This window comes from Gracilinanus agilis, chromosome 3 (assembly GCF_016433145.1).
Source record: "Gracilinanus agilis isolate LMUSP501 chromosome 3, AgileGrace, whole genome shotgun sequence".
Lineage (NCBI taxonomy): Eukaryota > Metazoa > Chordata > Mammalia > Didelphimorphia > Didelphidae > Gracilinanus > Gracilinanus agilis.
In genome coordinates, this window is record NC_058132.1 from 115539832 (window position 1) to 115557680 (window position 17849).

Here is a 17849-nt window from a genome sequence, read left to right on the forward strand (position 1 = left end):
AATAAAGATTAAAATAGTTACTTAGAATTTTCTGACTTTAAAGAAAACTAAAAGTGCTTTCATTTCCATTTTACTCACAGGTTTTGCCAATCCACTTACTGGCATAGCAGATGCATCTCAGAGCACCATGCATAATGCTTTACATATCTACATGAATGGCACAATGTCCCAGGTACAAGGATCTGCTAATGATCCCATCTTTATTCTTCACCATGCCTTTGTGGACAGGTCAGTTGAATATTCCTGATAAAGGAATTCTTTAACATTTTTTTCAATATTCTATTTGTGGTAACATGGCATATATAGTGAATAAAATCTTAGATCTGGAGTCTAGAATAGTAACAAGGACTGAATTTATTATTTCATTCTCTAGGGCAGTGATGGGCAAACTATGACCCGTGGGCCGGATGTGGCCCCCTGAAATGTTCTATCCAGCTGGCAGCACGACATTATTCCTAATCTGACAAATACAATGAGTAGGATACAATACAATGAAACTTCGAAAGAGTTGCCTTAGAAACAGACCGACAGATGAGCATTTCCTTTCCTTTGGCCCCCTCTTTAAAAAGTTTGCCCATCACTGCTCTAGGGAATTCCCATGTGAAAAGACTCCTCCTATCAAAGGAATTTGACACTTTCTCCTCAATTTTTATTTTTAGAAAATTGCCTAAATCATTGAGAGATTAAGTGATTTGGCCAGAATATCTTAGAAATGGGATTTGTCCTTTAACTCTTAACTTTAAGGCTACTTTTATCCACTAGGCTATGCATCCACAATCAAGAATAGCTGTTTCAGATCATAGTTAGGACATCTACTGGTTTTAACTGTGAACAAGTCACTTAACCTTCCTGAGCTTTGGATAACTCTGTGAGACTAAATGTTATGGATAAATTGCAATCTTTGCCAGTAAAGAGTTCCCACATCTAAGGAAATCCCAAGTCCTCGATATATGTACATATGTAATGAAGATTTTTGAGTGGCAATTTGGAGTTCATAAAAGGATTGAGAAGCTACTTAACTATTAGTTATACATCCTGTACACATCACTTGACTTCTCTTTGCCTTAATTTTCTCATATCAAAAAAGATAAAGTGAGTTGGACTCAAAGATCTCTTAATCCTATCCAATTCTAGATTCTTGATCCTACACTCTTATGACTTTGTGATAATTCTCAAGCTACGATTTTAAACAACCTTTTTTCCAAAGTCCCATTTCATAAATGGAAACCAGCACATTCTTCCATCTGCCTTATCCCTTTGAACATCACTTCTTTTTTAATCAAAATCTTCTTTATCCCTGAAGACTTGTATCCACTATGACTCTGCCATTATCCTCTAGGCCTCTCTTGATACAGTGTTGTTGTCCTTATACTTTAATTCTATAATCCATATTCTATTCTTTACCTAACTGAAGTATAGACAAGTTATGAGTCAGCTCTAAACAATGTTGAGAGCTATGTAAGTGAAAACTGGTCAAGGAAATGAACCATCAAAGACATTTCCTCAAATATGGCAGTGAAATCTAAGTGTGGTATATTGCTAAAATTGCAATGAGGCTTGTCAAGATACTGCCAGACTTAACCACTAATTGATCAAATTATGATGGAGTTTTTTGGACAAAGGACACAAAGGTAAGAAATGTGGACTTGATCTTCCATGAAGTCATTCTTTGGTCTTAAGATTTCTAAACTCTGAGAAATAAAAAGGACAAATGACCCTGGAATTTTCACCAGTTGACAAATGGACCAATCACTTTTTTTTAGAACAAACAATTCTGGGAGAGATTTCCTAAAGATTGAATTAGGTAATGTATGAAGTCTTTCCAGACCCCTTCAACTGAAATCTCAGACTACTTTATATTTAACTATTTTGTATTTCTTCTATATATTCTTCTATATGTCCTTGTTAGAACTCCTCCATCAGAATGAAAGCTTCTTATAAATAGGGAATGTTTCATTTATTGCATTTTTGTTCCCAGCATCTGACTCAGTGCTTAGAAGATAGTAGTCTTTTGGTAAATGCTCACTGACTGCTTGACTCATACAGTTAATATACTGAATCAATGCAAATTTTATACCAATCATTGCATTATTACAAGGATAGACCAATAAGTGTCAAGCACTGTTACATTATCAATTCAAGCATTGTCATTCACAACAGAGGAATTCATCACTATAACATGTGGATTGGATAAACACAGGAATATACAAAATGAAGAAGAGACATGGAGAATTTAGAGTTATAAAGTAAAGTCTAAGGAAAATAGATCACGGGCTACATTCCCTACCCTAGATTGGTCTCCTTGGATGACTCCGACTGATCATGATGATAATTTCATACATCTCAACAAGACAAAATGATAGAAAGCTAGACTTATTTTATATATTCCTCCTGAGAAGTAATTATCATAAGTAGAAAGTTATAATTTCCAAAAGACCTCATAAAACGAGAAACTTCTATGCACTGATCACAAACAAGCATGAATTGTGATGCTTGATCAGGTTGATTGCAAGTTGGCTTCTAAACATTTTGAAGATTGGGGCATTGGCTGGAAGGTCTCAGAAACAGTACCTTTTCCTTGGCTAATGGGAAACTCCCTATATCCCTAGCCACTTAAGAACTAAAATTCAATTAAATTTAACAAACATAATATATAATATATATTTGTGCATATATATGGGGAAAGAAACATGTAAAGTATCATACCATTACAGAAGCTACACTATAGCAGAGAGTAGTTATATGAAAAATAATTATAAAGCTAAATAATATAAAATATGTGTTTCAGAGAAGAGTGAACAGTCCTGATATTGCTATTAGTAGATGAAACATGGGTAGAGAACTGGACTTGGAATCAGAAAGGCATGGCTTCAGATCTGGCCTCAGATATTTATATTCATAGTATCTAATTCTGTACAAATCATTTGGCTGGCATGCCTCAATCTCCTTATCTGTAAAATGGTGATAATTCCTACCTCCCAGAATATGAAAGGATAAAATAAGGCAATATTTATAAAAGGCTTTTCAAACCTTGAAATTCTATACAAATGCTAGTTATTATTTTTATTTACTATATAATTCTAGGGTCAGAATGAGCCTCCATAGTCATGTATCCTATTCTTTCAGAGCAAGGTTCCCTTCCATTACATATCCAAAAAGTCATTTCTTAACCTGTGTGAAAACCTCTAGGAATGAGGAACCAACTATCTTTGAAGGCAGAATATTTTCACTTATTGATTACTCCATTTAAAAAATATTTCCTTATATGATCCAAAATCTACCTCTATATCATAACCATCCATTATATCCAGTTCCTTCATCTGAAGCCAAGAAGTCTAATTCTTCTTTCACATAACATCAGTGAAAAATGCTCAAAGATAATTGCCATGTGTCCTTTCGGGTTCTCTCTTCACTAAGCTAAATATATGCATTCCCTTCAATATATCTGCATGTGGCTCTTTGACATGCTAGTCACCCTATTCTACATGTTCTCTAACTCATGAATATAGTGCCAAGAACTCAATGCAGGCTGCAGTTATGTTCTGACCAGGGATTATGACCTCCCCAGTTTTGGACAGAGTGCCCTTCTTGGTGTACCCTAAGATGATAGTAGATTTTTTTCTTTTTGGCTATGGCAGAAGTTTAGGAGCAGTAGTTTCATATCTCACAACTCCTAACAGTCTGAGCAAGCAACTTCATTCAAGCTTGAGTTTCCTCCATTTCCAAGATGGGAACTACCAAGGATCATCTGATTCTGAGTGTTCTAAAAGAAGACCAAATTCCCTAGAATAAGATCACTGTTGTTGGGATTAGTGCAGTTGGCATGCATGGGACATCAGTATTCTAATGAAGAGTGTAGCTAATGAATTTTCCCCTGTTGATGTCATTGGAGAAAAACTTTTTTAAAGTTTCATACTAACTCAACTACTGAATAAAAGAGAAACAGCTGACAAATTTTTTAAAGGTTTTTGTTGGCTATCATGTCACGCCATTGATTTATATTGAGATTGTAAATCCAATAAGTCTTCTAAATCTTTTTTCTTTTAATTCACATGAATAGTTATGTAGCTACATCTCTCCTATCCCATGCTCGTATGGTTGATTTACTTTAACTCAAGTGCAGGACATTACATTTATCTCTATTACATTTCATCTTCTTACATTTAGCCCATTGTTCAAGCCTGCAAAGTCTTTTTTTATTCTATCTTTATTCTGCTATCCTTATACCTCTTAGCTATCCTTCTCTATCTGTAAGAGTGAGAATCATAACATCTTAGCCATCATACAAATCATCCATAATAATGTTAGATACAATGCTGCCAATAACAGGACTCAGACACCCTCCCAACCAAAAAAAGTAATCAAATAAAAATGCAAGCTAAGAAATAACATCTTACACAAACCTTCAAGATTTAATAAAGTAAAACCAAACTGATTAATGTTTTATATATGTACATACACACACACACTCACACACACATATATATACATATATCCTCTGTGTCCTTTTCAAGGTTGTCTGTTCTTTTTCAGATTTATTTTATTTTTGTTTTATTGTGCATTTGGTTTTTTTGCCTATTTCAGCTATGATCAAATATAGTTGTAGTCAATGTACATAAAATTTTGATTTTATGGCTCTTACATCACTTTACATAGGCCTTTCCATAGTTATTCAAATTCTCATATTTTTATGGCAACATAATACACAATTACATAATACTGTGTATCACAATTAAATCTTCCTTGATGCTGTTTCTAGTATTTTTTTCCTCCTGCCTATGGACCTTTGGACAAGTTATTACTAAGTTGAAATGCATTATTTTCTCATCACTGGCTTTTATAATCCCTCCCTTCCTTCAAGCTCATCTAAAATGACACCTGCAAAAAGCCTTTTTGGTTCCCTTGGCTTCTAGGATATTCCTCTCCAAGGTCCTTTGTCTTCTTTGAATGAGTATTCATTATACTTACATATGGACATGATAATTGCCTAAAAATTCCTTAAGGACTAAGATTGGTTCAGTATTTTGCTTGTAGACTCAATGCCTGGCTCAGAATAAATCCTTAACAAATGTAGGTTGATTAATTGATAAGCAACTAAAGCTAACAGTTAAGATAGTTTAGGGACTGGATTTGTGATGTCATTCATCTAAGGAATCCTGGATAAAAATACTTTCTATAGCAGGTCTGCACCTTCTCTGCAGCTGCCAGTCTTAGACTTAGACATGACCACAGAGAGGGGCATGACTTTCCTAGAATAACAAAATCAGTATGTGTCAAAGTTGAGACTCGAAACAATGTCTTTCTGGCTCCAGGTCTCTCTTTTTACTACTCTGCAAGCCAAGCTGTCTCTTTAAAACAGATAGATAACATTCAAAATAGCTGATGAATAACCAATAATTAATAAAGAGGAAGGATTATCAATATAGGTGGCAGATAGATGCATCCATAAATGTCTGCTCAGAGACACATGTATACATATACACATAAGGAGAGCTGAATTCTGGCCACAGCTATGCCACTGACATATTACTTCTCTGGTTTTAAGTTACCTTCTCTGTAAAATAATACACATTTATACAGAACTCAGTGATTTCATAGACTTCTTTGACAGAATTTAGAACTCTGTGGGACCTTAGAGGTGACCTAGTCCCAGTTTCACATTTTACAGATGAAGAGACTAAGGTCTCAGAGGATGAATTGTCTTACCACGGATCTACAGAGGTAGTAAACTGTAAGGCTAGTATTTTAATCTGCTGCACTTACTCACTTTCTCTATAATAATTCTGTGAAAAAGGCAATGCAAGGATTATCCTCATTTTACAAATGAGAAAACTGAGGCACAGAGAAATCAAATGCCTTTCTCAAGGCCATAAAAAGAATTAAATATTCAAGTCAGGAGACAAGTCCAAGTCTAATAATCCCAAACCCAATATTCTTTTCCATTATGTTGTTTTGTCTCCTCTTTCTAAATCTTAAATTCTCTACTTCTAAAGGAAATAATGTCTCTCCTAATAGAAATGACAGTGAAATACATTGGTACAATTATGGTTATTTGGAAATCTTTCTGTGACAGATTAATCATGGTCTTCATTGTGATTAAAAAGTAAGAGATAGGTAAGTACAGAATGTATGCTAAATCCTGTCTCTCCTCTACTAGGCCTAATGCCTAGCATAGAGCATTATTAAGTAGGTCTGTTTGTTCCTTCACCAATGGTCCAACATCTAAATTTGTTCCACCTTATATTACCTGTGGTGGGCTGACTAGAAGAGGGGACAAGGAATACTTTTAGAATAAGCATTCTAAGACTGTGTATAGAAAAAATAATAAATTTAGTATTTGTCTATAATACAAAGTTATTTGATTATGATTTATTTTTTAGCTTATTTATTTTATTTATTATTTAGCTTATTATTTAGCTTATTCAAGATCTTAGTAGTGGGGACAACTGGGTGGCTCCTTGGATTGAGATCCAGGCCCAGAGATGAGAGGCCCTGGGTTCAAATGTGACCTCAGATAATTCCCAACTGTGTGACCCTAGGCTAGTCATTTAACCCCCACTGCCTAGCCTTTACCACTCTTCTGTCTTGTAAACATAAACAATTTTAATTCTAAGACAAAGGGTAAGGAGTTCTTTAAAAAAAATTATGCTAGTCTCGGGCTTATAGTAAGGAATATTTGAATTTATATCCTGCTTCAGACACTTAAATCTCATTTCATTTACTTAATAGCTATATGACTTTTGACACTTAACCTCTTTTTGCCTCAGTTTCATCAAAAGCAAAATAGAATTGTGATGATGGGATTAATCCTGCCCTGCCCATTTTTAGATCTAATCATCAATAGTGTAAACAACCCCACTTAATTCTCAAGTAGGGGAAGTCTGTAACCCAAGGGTGCAAAAGTGAGTGATGAATCAGAATCAACTGACTGCCCCCTGGGGCAAACCTTTGTTTGTGATTGGTACACATAAAGTAGAGGAAGGCACAGGAAGTGACACAAAAGAAGCACCTTTAAAAGAGAGTGACAACTTCTTGTGAGACATTTCTTGTTCATTCTTCTGAGTTGGAGTTAGAATTGGAAACTCTGCTTGCTGGACCCGAGACCTTAGACTTGGTGAGACTGTTCTTAAATCTCTCCTTTTGAACTACCACACAGTGAGTGAAAAAGACTGACTCTTCCTGGATTTTTCCTAAAGGGACTCTCCTCTTAAAAAAAGGCTTTGTGACTGAAGCCTTTCTTTATTCATCCCTGGGCCCCTGGCCCTTGGCTCAAGGCTGAGGCTTCTCTGGCTGAGGACTAATTAGCCCTACCTGGGTTGAGCCAGGGGCTGGAGCAAATTACTTAATGTGTTAGGCTAGTTCTCTTACCCTATCTTCTCTTCTGATTTTCTCTACTTTTACTCTCTCCTATATTTTATAAATAAATTGCTAAAAAATCATTTTGGAATTTATATTTCTTCAGTTCCCAGCAACCAATCCTTATTAATATTCAGTCCAACCAAACATAATTTTCCCCTTTACATAATAATAGCACCTGTCTCCCAGGATTGTTGTGAGAATCAAATGAAAAAAATATTTCTAAATTGCTTAGCATAGTGCCTAACACATATAGCTTAATAAATGCTATTATTATTGTCATTATTATTAATATTATTGTTATTATTGCCATGGCTAAATACCTATGCTTGAATCCTGTTTATTTTAAAGGAAGATAAGGTCTGCTCCACAATTCAGTCTTAAGGGATCCTCAGTGCCATACCTTCTGTAAGCTATTCATTTAACACCTGTATCTATTCAATTTCCCTATACAACCTTGATCTTTCTTTGGAGTAGAGAGCTGATCCATGGCTTTTGGAGATAACTTGGTTCCATAGATTTTCAAGTTCCATTCTGAGAGATTTCTTTTGAGGCATCATAGAACAATGGATAGAGTGCTGAACCTGGACTCTGAACAACCTGGGTTCAAATACTGCCTTAGTCATATACAAACTGTGTGAATCCAAGCAAGTGCCATAATATCTTTGTGTTTCCGTGTTCTCCTGTGTATCAAGAGGAAATTTGACTCAGTATTATCAATGGTCCCTTTTAATTCTAAATCTGTGTTCCTCTGATCCCTCAAGTCAGCCATGAATTGTCTATTAAACTCTAGATTTGAAGGAAACAGGGTACAGTTAGTCAGCAACTCAACCAGCATTTAAGTACTTACTTTATGCTAGGCCCAATACTGAGCACCAGAGATTCAGTGAAAGCCCCACAACAATCCCATCCCCAAGATGCTCACAATCTTTGGGAGGAGAAAATGGGCAAGCAACCATGTACAAACAAAATAAATGCTGGATTAATGGGAAGTAATCTCAGAGGGGATATGCTAGCATTAATATAGTCAGGAAAAGACTTTTTAGAGAAGGAGAGATTTTAGTTGAGACCTAAAGGAAATCAGGAAAGCCAAGAGCAGAGATGAGGAAGAACATTCTAGGCATAGGCAACCATCACCAGCAATGCTTGAAGTCATGAGATGAAATATCTTCTTGAAGGAAGCATAAAGGTGTCAGTTATTGGTTTGAAGGGTGTGTGAATGGAGGAAAGAATAAGAAAACTGGGAAGAAAAAAGATAGGTTGTGAAGGGCTTTAAATGACAAAGAGATGATTTTTATATTTGATCCTAGAGGTACTCAGTGGGAGGGAGGGGGGCCTTGAGTAAATAAACTGAATAATCGCAATCAAGATTCTATACCACAATATCTTTTTTAAGGTGAGAATATATCAGTCAGAGGTTTAGGGGCAACTGGGTGGCTCGGTGGATAGGAAGCCAAGCCTAGAGATAGGTCTCAGTTTCAGGCCTGGCCTTAGATATCTATTTTGTAGCTGTGTGACCCTGGGTAAGTCACTTAACCCCAATTTCCTAGCCCTTATCATTCTTCTGTCTTGGAATTGATACTTAATATAGATTCTAAGACAGAAGGTAAGGGTTTTTTTTTTAAGCATCATAGGTTTTAGACTATGAGAAAAAGTCATTAATCAGTTTAGATACTCTTGAAAGCCTTTGGAAAAACTGGAATGATTTTTCCAGGAAATGTGGTCTCAATCTCTCTGGCCAGAGGAGAGAGGACCTTATGAACTTTAAAGGACCATATTTTGCACTTTTTTCATTGACATATTAGCAATGTCCTTGTAATGGTAGGATCTGCTTCTGGAGGCAAAGACAGTTTGGTCAAGATGAGGAAGAGTATTTTTTTTTGGTGGTGGTGGTGATTAGTCCTGTTCAACTCTCCATGACCCTATTTGATTTGGAGTTCTCTTGGCAAAAATACTGTAGTGGCTTGCCATTGCCTTCTTCAGCTCATTGTACAGTTGAGAAAACTGAGGTAAACAGGATTAAGTGCTCAGAGTCACACTGCCAATAAGTGTCTGAGGTCAAATTTGAACTAGAGTCCTTCTGACTCTAGGACTGGTACTCTATCCACTGTGCCACCTATCTGCTCAAGACATATTTAAGAGTCTATGATGGAGGCAGCTGGGTAGCTCAGTGGATTGAGAGTCAGACCTAGAGATGGGAGGTCCTGGGTTCAAATCTGGCCTCAGACACTTTCTAGTTGTGTGACCCTGGGCAAGTCACTTGACCCCCATTGCCTAACCCTTACCACTCTAAATAAATAAATGAGTGAATGAATAAATGAATAAATGCAAATTTAAAAAGAGTCTATGATGAACCTAGCCTAAAAGCTACATAATTCCAAAGGGGGATATCCTGAGGAACAAAAATCATGGACCTGCAGGAGCTCCAAGTTACTGGCTTTCACTTTCTCACTCTCTAAACTTTAGCCCAATTTTCTCTGGACTCTGTAGGTACTCAAATAAGAATGTTTCACAAAATATTGGAAGAGAGGATATTTTCATCAATGATACTAGCAGAATAAATGTCTCTTTCTGAAAGTCAATTAGATCTGATTGACTAGTTGATTTAAACAAATAATAAGGGAAGGGAAGCACCCACTGGTTAGAGTTTGCAAGTTTTAGATTTTGAAAAAAAAAACACCTTTCTCCCTCACCATTACTCATAAAACCATATAGGAAAATGTGGTGGCTGCCCTCAATAGACTTTATAGTGGGATTGGGAGTGGAGACAATAATTCCAGAACATGTACAAGATTAGTAAACAACAACAGCAATTAGAACAATCGACATTTGTATAGCATTTTTAAAGTCCCTACATGATGTTAATTGCATTTTAATATTGATAATAATGGTATATAACAAATACAGAGTAGCCTTTTGTCCTTTTGTTCTGGGAAAAGTTTCATGCGAGAAACATAGATATAAGTAGTGTAATTGGACAAATTTTACTACAAACATAAAAGAAACTTGTAATTTGAGTTTGAGGTGATGCTACAGTTGAACACCATAATTTGAGAGAGAGACAGAACTTTGAAAACCTTAAAATTTTATATAAATGTTTTATAAATATATATACATACATATATACATGTGTGTATAAATAAATGTTACATAAATAAAATATTATTATAGAGTAGAACATAATCTTTTACCCTGCCTCCAGCTCATTGTTTTTTCCATTATGTCATATTATCTCGCATAATATGAATAAATATTAATTATAAAATAACTAACTCAGGGTTAGAATCTACTCTGCTTTCTTTTTTTCAGATCAAGCTATTTGTCTGTGTTCAGTCCTGCCTCATCCTCCCATTCTCTAAGATCTCACAGAGTTCATTTACATTGGTTCAGCAATAATCACATTAGCCATGTTTTGGGTACTGTGGGATGTACTTCTACTGATTATGGAGACAAATTCCCTGAGGGAAGCTCGAGGCTTCTCTGGTAGCATCTCCTCACAAACCATCAGTTTCAATTCCTCCTTAATCATTTTTGTTATATTCTTGGGAATCCAAAGTTCATTCTTCTTTGGGGAAAGAGAAAAATAGGAGAAAAATAAAAGTTTGAAAACTCTGCCTCTCTCCTCTCTTTCTGACCTCTTATAAATATATCCCCCTTTGTTATCATTGAGCCATTCATCCTGAGCAGCATTTTCATCTACTCTTTGACTTTCCTATTCCCAACATATTACTTAAGCTTTTTTAATCCTTTGTTTTGTTTCCATAGCATTCATTGCAAGACTAGTCATTTGAAATTTTTGTATTCCTGACAGTATCATTTGAGATCCTTTGTATTCATACTGAGCTATTTATTCATCCTTGCTTGTTTTCTGGTCAAGTTTTTTTTTTTTTTTTTTTTTTAATTTACATTAGACAGCAACTTGTCTGGGTATCTACATTGAACTGTTTTATAGTTCCAATATATATATATTGGGTCCAAACATATATAGTTTATAGTTTCTTGCTTTCCCCTTTGTGATAATTTGGGGTGTCAGTATTGTCAGTATTTGAATTGTGAAGAGGAAGATAAACAAATTGTACTTTATCAGCAATGTACACAGGTGAAAATACATTTCTTGACCTGGAGTAAAAAAAAAAAGCCTTTTTAAAATTAGTTCAATAAAATACATGACAATTCTTGAGAGTTTCTCATTTTCTGTTGGGTTGACTTTGTGTAGAATTTTTAAGATCATAGACTCCTACCAAGTTTTTATTGTAATTATTTTAAATTTTATTATCCTAAAGCATGGGTATTGTAACTCATGGGTCAGGCTCTGCCTGGTTTCCTCCACTGTCCATCTCACTGTTCTCTTTGTATATCTCCTGCCAACTATGATAGAGTGATTAATTCCTGTAAAATTTCTCATTATTTCTATTTCTTTAATTCATTAATACTCATAGGTGACAATCTTGATTTCCTTTTGTGGATTTATTCCTCTTTTTGAAGAATGAGACAAATTGTACCAAGTGCTGTAAATGAACATCATAAAGCAATTTCTTGCTTATGTCTGATTCTGCATACTTACCTGTACACTTAACTTGAGTCAGCAGAAGTCCTAGGCAAAAGACCTATGGAAGGCCAGCTTTTTTAGTAGAGGGAATACTTATTTTTTTCCTTTGTACATGCAATCCAAGAACAGAGTCTTGCATATAACAGGAATTCATAAATATTTATTTAATTTAAGACTTCAAAAAATATCTGATTGGGGCAGCTATGCTTTAAATTGTGTTGTGTTATAAACTTAATGATCATCAATAAAAACAATGAAATAATCTTATTAAGTGAAGATTAATATCAAATGAAAAACCATAAAAATGATACCATCTACTTTAACAAAATAAAATTTAACAAATTAACAAGCAAAAAAATTCTCCGATTATACTTTGTTCTATGTCCCTTTGAAAGTTTATCTGAATCTCCTATACTTCTGGTTTTACTCATGGTCTAATTTTCTTTCATATATTTTCACTTCAACATTTAATGCTCTTCTGATTTTGACCTTCCTTTGAATCACCCCCTATAGGTGTTTGCATATTTCTTTTTAATCTAATTTCATCCTTTCACTAATTTCACCCTTTTAAGCAGTGATTTTACCAGTACAGTAAATTCCTTGTCCAGAAATGAGGTCTATTGATGCAGGTCAGAATTCTGACAACTCAGAGAATTAGAAACTTCTGAAAACTAAAATAACTTTGTTAATGGTTAATTTGTCAGAATGTCAACAAGCTTTTTATTACGTTCCTGCTATGTACCGGGCATTTTGTTCAGCACGAGTATGTCAAAGGGAAAACCTGAATCCAGTATTAACTCTAAGGTTAGCCATCATTCTAGTCACCATGCTACTTTTTCCTTATATTTGTCATTTTTATAACATTTTATGGGCAGCTAGGTGGCACATTAGATAGAGTATCAAATCTAGAGTTAGAAAGATTCATCTTCCTTTGTCAAACCTAGCTTTTGACACTTCCTAGCTGTGTGATCCTGGGCAAGTCACTTAACTCTGCCTCAGTTTCCTCATGTGGAGAATGAAATAGCAAAACCCTCCATTTATCTTTGCCAGGAAAACCCAAATGGGATCACAGAGAGTCAGACACAACTAAAATAACAAATGAACAACAACATAGTGTTTTAATATTCCATTGCAATCCAATATGTTAAAATGAATTGAAATACTCTAATAAAAGGACACAGATTTTCCTAGAGGACTCTTTTTCCCGATCCAGAGGGAAACAGTTATTACATGTTTACTCATAGCAAATTGTGGAGCCCCATTAATGACCCAAACTAATCCTGGAAATGAAAGTTCAACATCATAACAATGACATTAATCTGCACATAAAATGATAACAGTATAATATTCTTCTTGTTTTATTGGCTCAAGTTAAGGAAAATTAAAGTGTTTGAAGCATTAAAATTAAGTGTTACTTAGAGGGTAATGGAAAGGCAATCCATAAATAAAGAACTATGAGGAAGAATTTGATGAAAAGATATTGTCAGAGAAATGTGTGATCAAAAAAGAAGATGGTGGTGAGAGGGAGGGATAATCATTGCATGACCTATGTCTTCCTTTGGCATCTTCAAAATGTCAAGAGAACATGAGGAAGGCACTCTGTACATCAGATGGTTCTCACCAGGTTATTTATGGAATGACAGACAAAAACTCAGGCATGGATGAATTGAAATCTGCTTTTGGCATTATCCACATCAATGAAGTCGGAGATTCATTTGAGCATTTTGAGTAATGATATTGCTATGAATATTTTTGTATAAATAAGTCCTTTCTTTCATTTCACAAAATTGGTATGACAAAATATTGGTAATATAATAGTTGGGTCAAAAACTTGTAGGGTTGTGCTCTAAAGCTAGGATTGCTGCATTGTCCCTCAGGATTCTAGGAAATAGCATTGAGGGATTGAAACATCTCTTCTCTAAGGCCATCAGCTTTACAGTCTCCAAATTGAATTCTCCACATTTTTAAAAGTTAATGGCTATTACTCAACATTCATCTAAGATACAGCAAGAATACATTTAGAAGCATTTCCCCCAGTATTTCCAGGCAGGACATTCTATCCTCTCCACCACCTTGCTTTCTGAATGAGTTAGCTTAAAACATTTCGCAAGTCCTACATAGTAATGGCTCCACTAATTCCATGTTAAGCTGTTACATGAACGCCAGCTAAATATCACTCTTTTTTCCTCAGGACATTGATGTTTCATTAGTCTTCATTCCCACTTCTGTATTTCTATGACCCACTGACCTAACCTCTGGAACTCCCAAGGTAGACTACCACTCTCCCTTCACCTAGAAGGGAAAAGGTCAAAAATATGACTCTGGATGAGAGAGTGAAGATCACAACTTTATACAGCTCTGCCTAACTTAAATCCAATTCATAAACAAGTTAAAACCATCAGAGATGATATTGATCATCTTTGAAAACAAAGAAAACAAAGGTATAGAATAATTGACTCTCCAAATATGTGATGATTTCACATTGAATTTAAAACCCATTACAATTTGGCTACAACCCATCTTCCAATTTCACATTAAGCCCACCCATGCACTGTACATTCCAGCCAAAATGGACTGTTCTTATACGTATCATTCTCTCTTGATTTAGAGTATTTGCCCCAAATGGTCCAGATATCTCCAATGTCCTCCTTGTTCACCAGGAGCTCTTTTAACTCAGTTACCTTCTAGGATCTAGAAGCCATTCCTGATATTGCTGAGCTATTAGTGACTACCCTTATATTATATTGACTACTTGGCCTTATTTTGTACTCAACATCTGTGTGCATTATTTATCCCACAGCAGAAAGTTAATTCTTGAGGGAAAATAGGGGGTATTTTCATTTTTATCTTTCCCTTGGGCAGCTGGTGGCTTAGTGGATAGAAAGACAGACCTGGGGATGGGGTGGTAGGTGGGGTAGTCCTAGATTCAAATCTATCCTCAGATACTTCCTAGCTGTGTGACCCTGGGCAAATCATTTTTTATTCCTCTTCTGCCTTAGAAATGATAATTAGTATCAATTCTAAGACATAAAGAAGACTTCTAAAAAAATTATCTTTCCCCAGTGCCTACCCTAGTGCCTAGCAAATAGCAGGCACATAATAAAGCTTGTTACATTTAATTGATTTTTAATTATGGAATCAAAGCTTCCTAAACACTGAGGATCTTATCTTTCCATACTCACCATGCCCTCACATAGCATACTTGTTGGAGCCTCTGGCAGAGAAACATGGATCTGACTCAGTAAATCAGGGATCACTAAACATTAAACCACATCTATAAGGAGCTGCAAAAGGGCATAGTGAAGGGGGCACTGGGTCTGCCTAGCTTTAGGAAGATCTGAATTCAAATCCTGCCTCAAATACTAGCTGTATGAATTTTGGCAAGCCATTTCCCCTCCATTTGCCTCATTTTGCTCAACTCCAAAATGGGAGTTACATGAGTATCTATCTATCTGCCAGCAGCTTTGTGAGGATCAAATGAGATAATAACTGTAAAGAGCTTAGCACAGTGCCTGGCACATAATAATATACAATATGATATATAATATTATTTTAATATACAAGTTAGGTATGATTATTACTAGTCTTGAAGTTTTGAAGATTTATAAATAGCCATGGGTGTCCTGGTGAATGTTTAACAATTGGTTCATTGGGAACGTATGCAGAACAAATCATTTTCTCCATCACTTTCTTACATCTAGACAATGAACAAAACAATAAGTCAATGATTGGTTTGTAGCATTTGCCAGTTTCTGAGATGTAAATGCTTGCCTTTAATATTTCAACGATCAGCTCTGGCTCTAGGAAGCTCCTGATTATAGCTTTTCATGCTATTTACTGACACTCTCATGCCTTGCTCTCTTCACGTGGCTAAAATTGCTTGTGGAGAAGGGGACACACAGTCAGTAACAGTTATTGCTCTAGGTCTTCATTGTCATCAGGTGCCACCTGGAAAGTTCTTTCTCACAAAAGTACCCTGTTTGGTAAGGGAATCCTTGGAATCACATTTTCTAAAAGCTCTTCTGGAATGCACAAGCACCACATCCATTCTCCCCAGACTTCTTATTCTAGGACTATATTTGTGAATCCCAACAAGGCACATACTTAAAGCAAAATATTCTAAGGATAGCTTCTTCTCTTCAGCTACAAATTAATTACATCTTTCAGTATGACTTTGTGGCTGTACTCCCTTATTAGGCTTCCCTTCCCCCAACCCTTCTCTCCCAATTCATACTGTGATACCCATGCTGGGAAGCATCCCTGACCTGCATACCAAGTTCCTATTCAGCAGCCCAGCTCAGCAGTACAGAAATATGTCAAGCAATGGGGTGGCAGCAAGACAGGTCCCCAGGGGTGCTGAGAGGATTTTCAGATTGCTCAAGTCATGAAGGCAGAAAGCCCAATGTAATGGATCTTTATCTCAGAAACAGAGCAATGTCTTGAGACCTACTTAAAATATGAGATGGTGGTTCTGTTTTCAGGTTTATTAGAGAACATTTCACCAAAAAGTTTTCTGTTTGTTTGGTTTGGCTTGTTATTTTTTACCTCTGAAGTCTAGTGCTTATCACAGTGCTTGGCACACAGTAGGTACTTATAAACATTTATTGATTAACTGACAGTGTTTATTTAGTAAGCAGGGGGATGTGGTCCCCAGAACAGGGAGTCATAGCAGTTTTACATTATTATATGATGCATAATTCTAAGGCATGTGTCAAAGAGATTCAAGAGATATGTATCTATTTTGCTGAATAAAAACTTAACAATTTAATTCAACAAATATTTATTGTCTACTTTATGCAAGACACTGTGGGTTCCAAGACCAAAAACAAACAAACAAACAAACAAGCAAAAAAAAAAAACTGTCCCTGCCCTGAAAAAGCAAATTTTCTATTGGGATTGGAAGAGGTAATAAAAGGATACAGAGATAAGGAAATGTAAAGTATATAATACATTACAAATATAATTTTAAGAGAGAGAAAGTCATACTAATAATAGGGGATCTATATGAACCCCATGTGAGAAGCAGTACCTGAATTGTGTTTTGAAGGAGTCCGAGAATTCTGCAAGTCAGGTGAAAAGAGAATGCATTTCAGACATAGAGAACTACTATGCAAAGTCATGGAGGTAGGAAGTAGATCATGATTTGTTAGGAACAACTGGCATGACAGCTCAATAACCAGACATTGATTTTAATTATACTGCAGCAACGAATACACCTATGTAGCCTAAATAACTTTACAAATGATACTTCCTTTACCAAATATAAAAATTCCATCCCTATTCAAATGCCATTTAAAAAAATAATAAATTTTGCTATGATTCAAACGCACAGATGATTTAACAGATTTATGATGATAATACTGCTCTGACTTTTCAGCCTATTATTGGTGATTGATTCTTTTTTTTTTTTAAAACCCTTGTACTTCGGTGCATTGTCCCATAGGTGGAAGATTGGTAAGGGTGGGCAATGGGGGTCAAGTAACTTGCCCAGGGTCACACAGCTGGGAAGTGGCTGAGGCCGGGTTTGAACCTAGGACCTCCTGTCTCTAGGCCTGACTCTCACTCCACTGAGCTACCCAGCTGCCCCCCTGGTGATTGATTCTTAACAAGTAGTGGAGAGTGAAGAATGAGTTGGTGAGTACAGATTCACATTAAGGCAACTATGTAGTACAGTGCTCAGAATACTGGATTTGGAAACAGGAAGACCTAAATTAAGATCTTGCCTCAGATACTTACTAGGGGCGCGAGTATGGGCAAGTGAGTTGAACTCTGAATTTCAGTTTCCATTTCTGTAAAACGGCAGCATCTACCTCATCTGGAGCATTGTGGAAAAACAAATAAGATAACATAGATATTTCATTTTGTTGATTTCACCCCTTGTTTTAGAACGGTAAAGAAATCAATGTTACCATTGTTTTTGAAAATGGAGTGTCAATCAACTCAT

At 35.8% G+C, this 17849-nt stretch overlaps 1 protein-coding gene across 1 annotated transcript in view; it reads left to right on the top strand.

Moving 5' to 3' along the window:
* TYR (tyrosinase) overlaps nt 1-17849 on the top strand; it is a 164423-nt gene that overhangs the window by 61835 nt on the left and 84739 nt on the right. The window contains exon 3 of the mRNA XM_044666033.1: nt 81-228. Within this exon, the coding sequence (XP_044521968.1) occupies nt 81-228 (148 nt within the window). The remainder of the gene's footprint in view (nt 1-80; nt 229-17849) is intronic.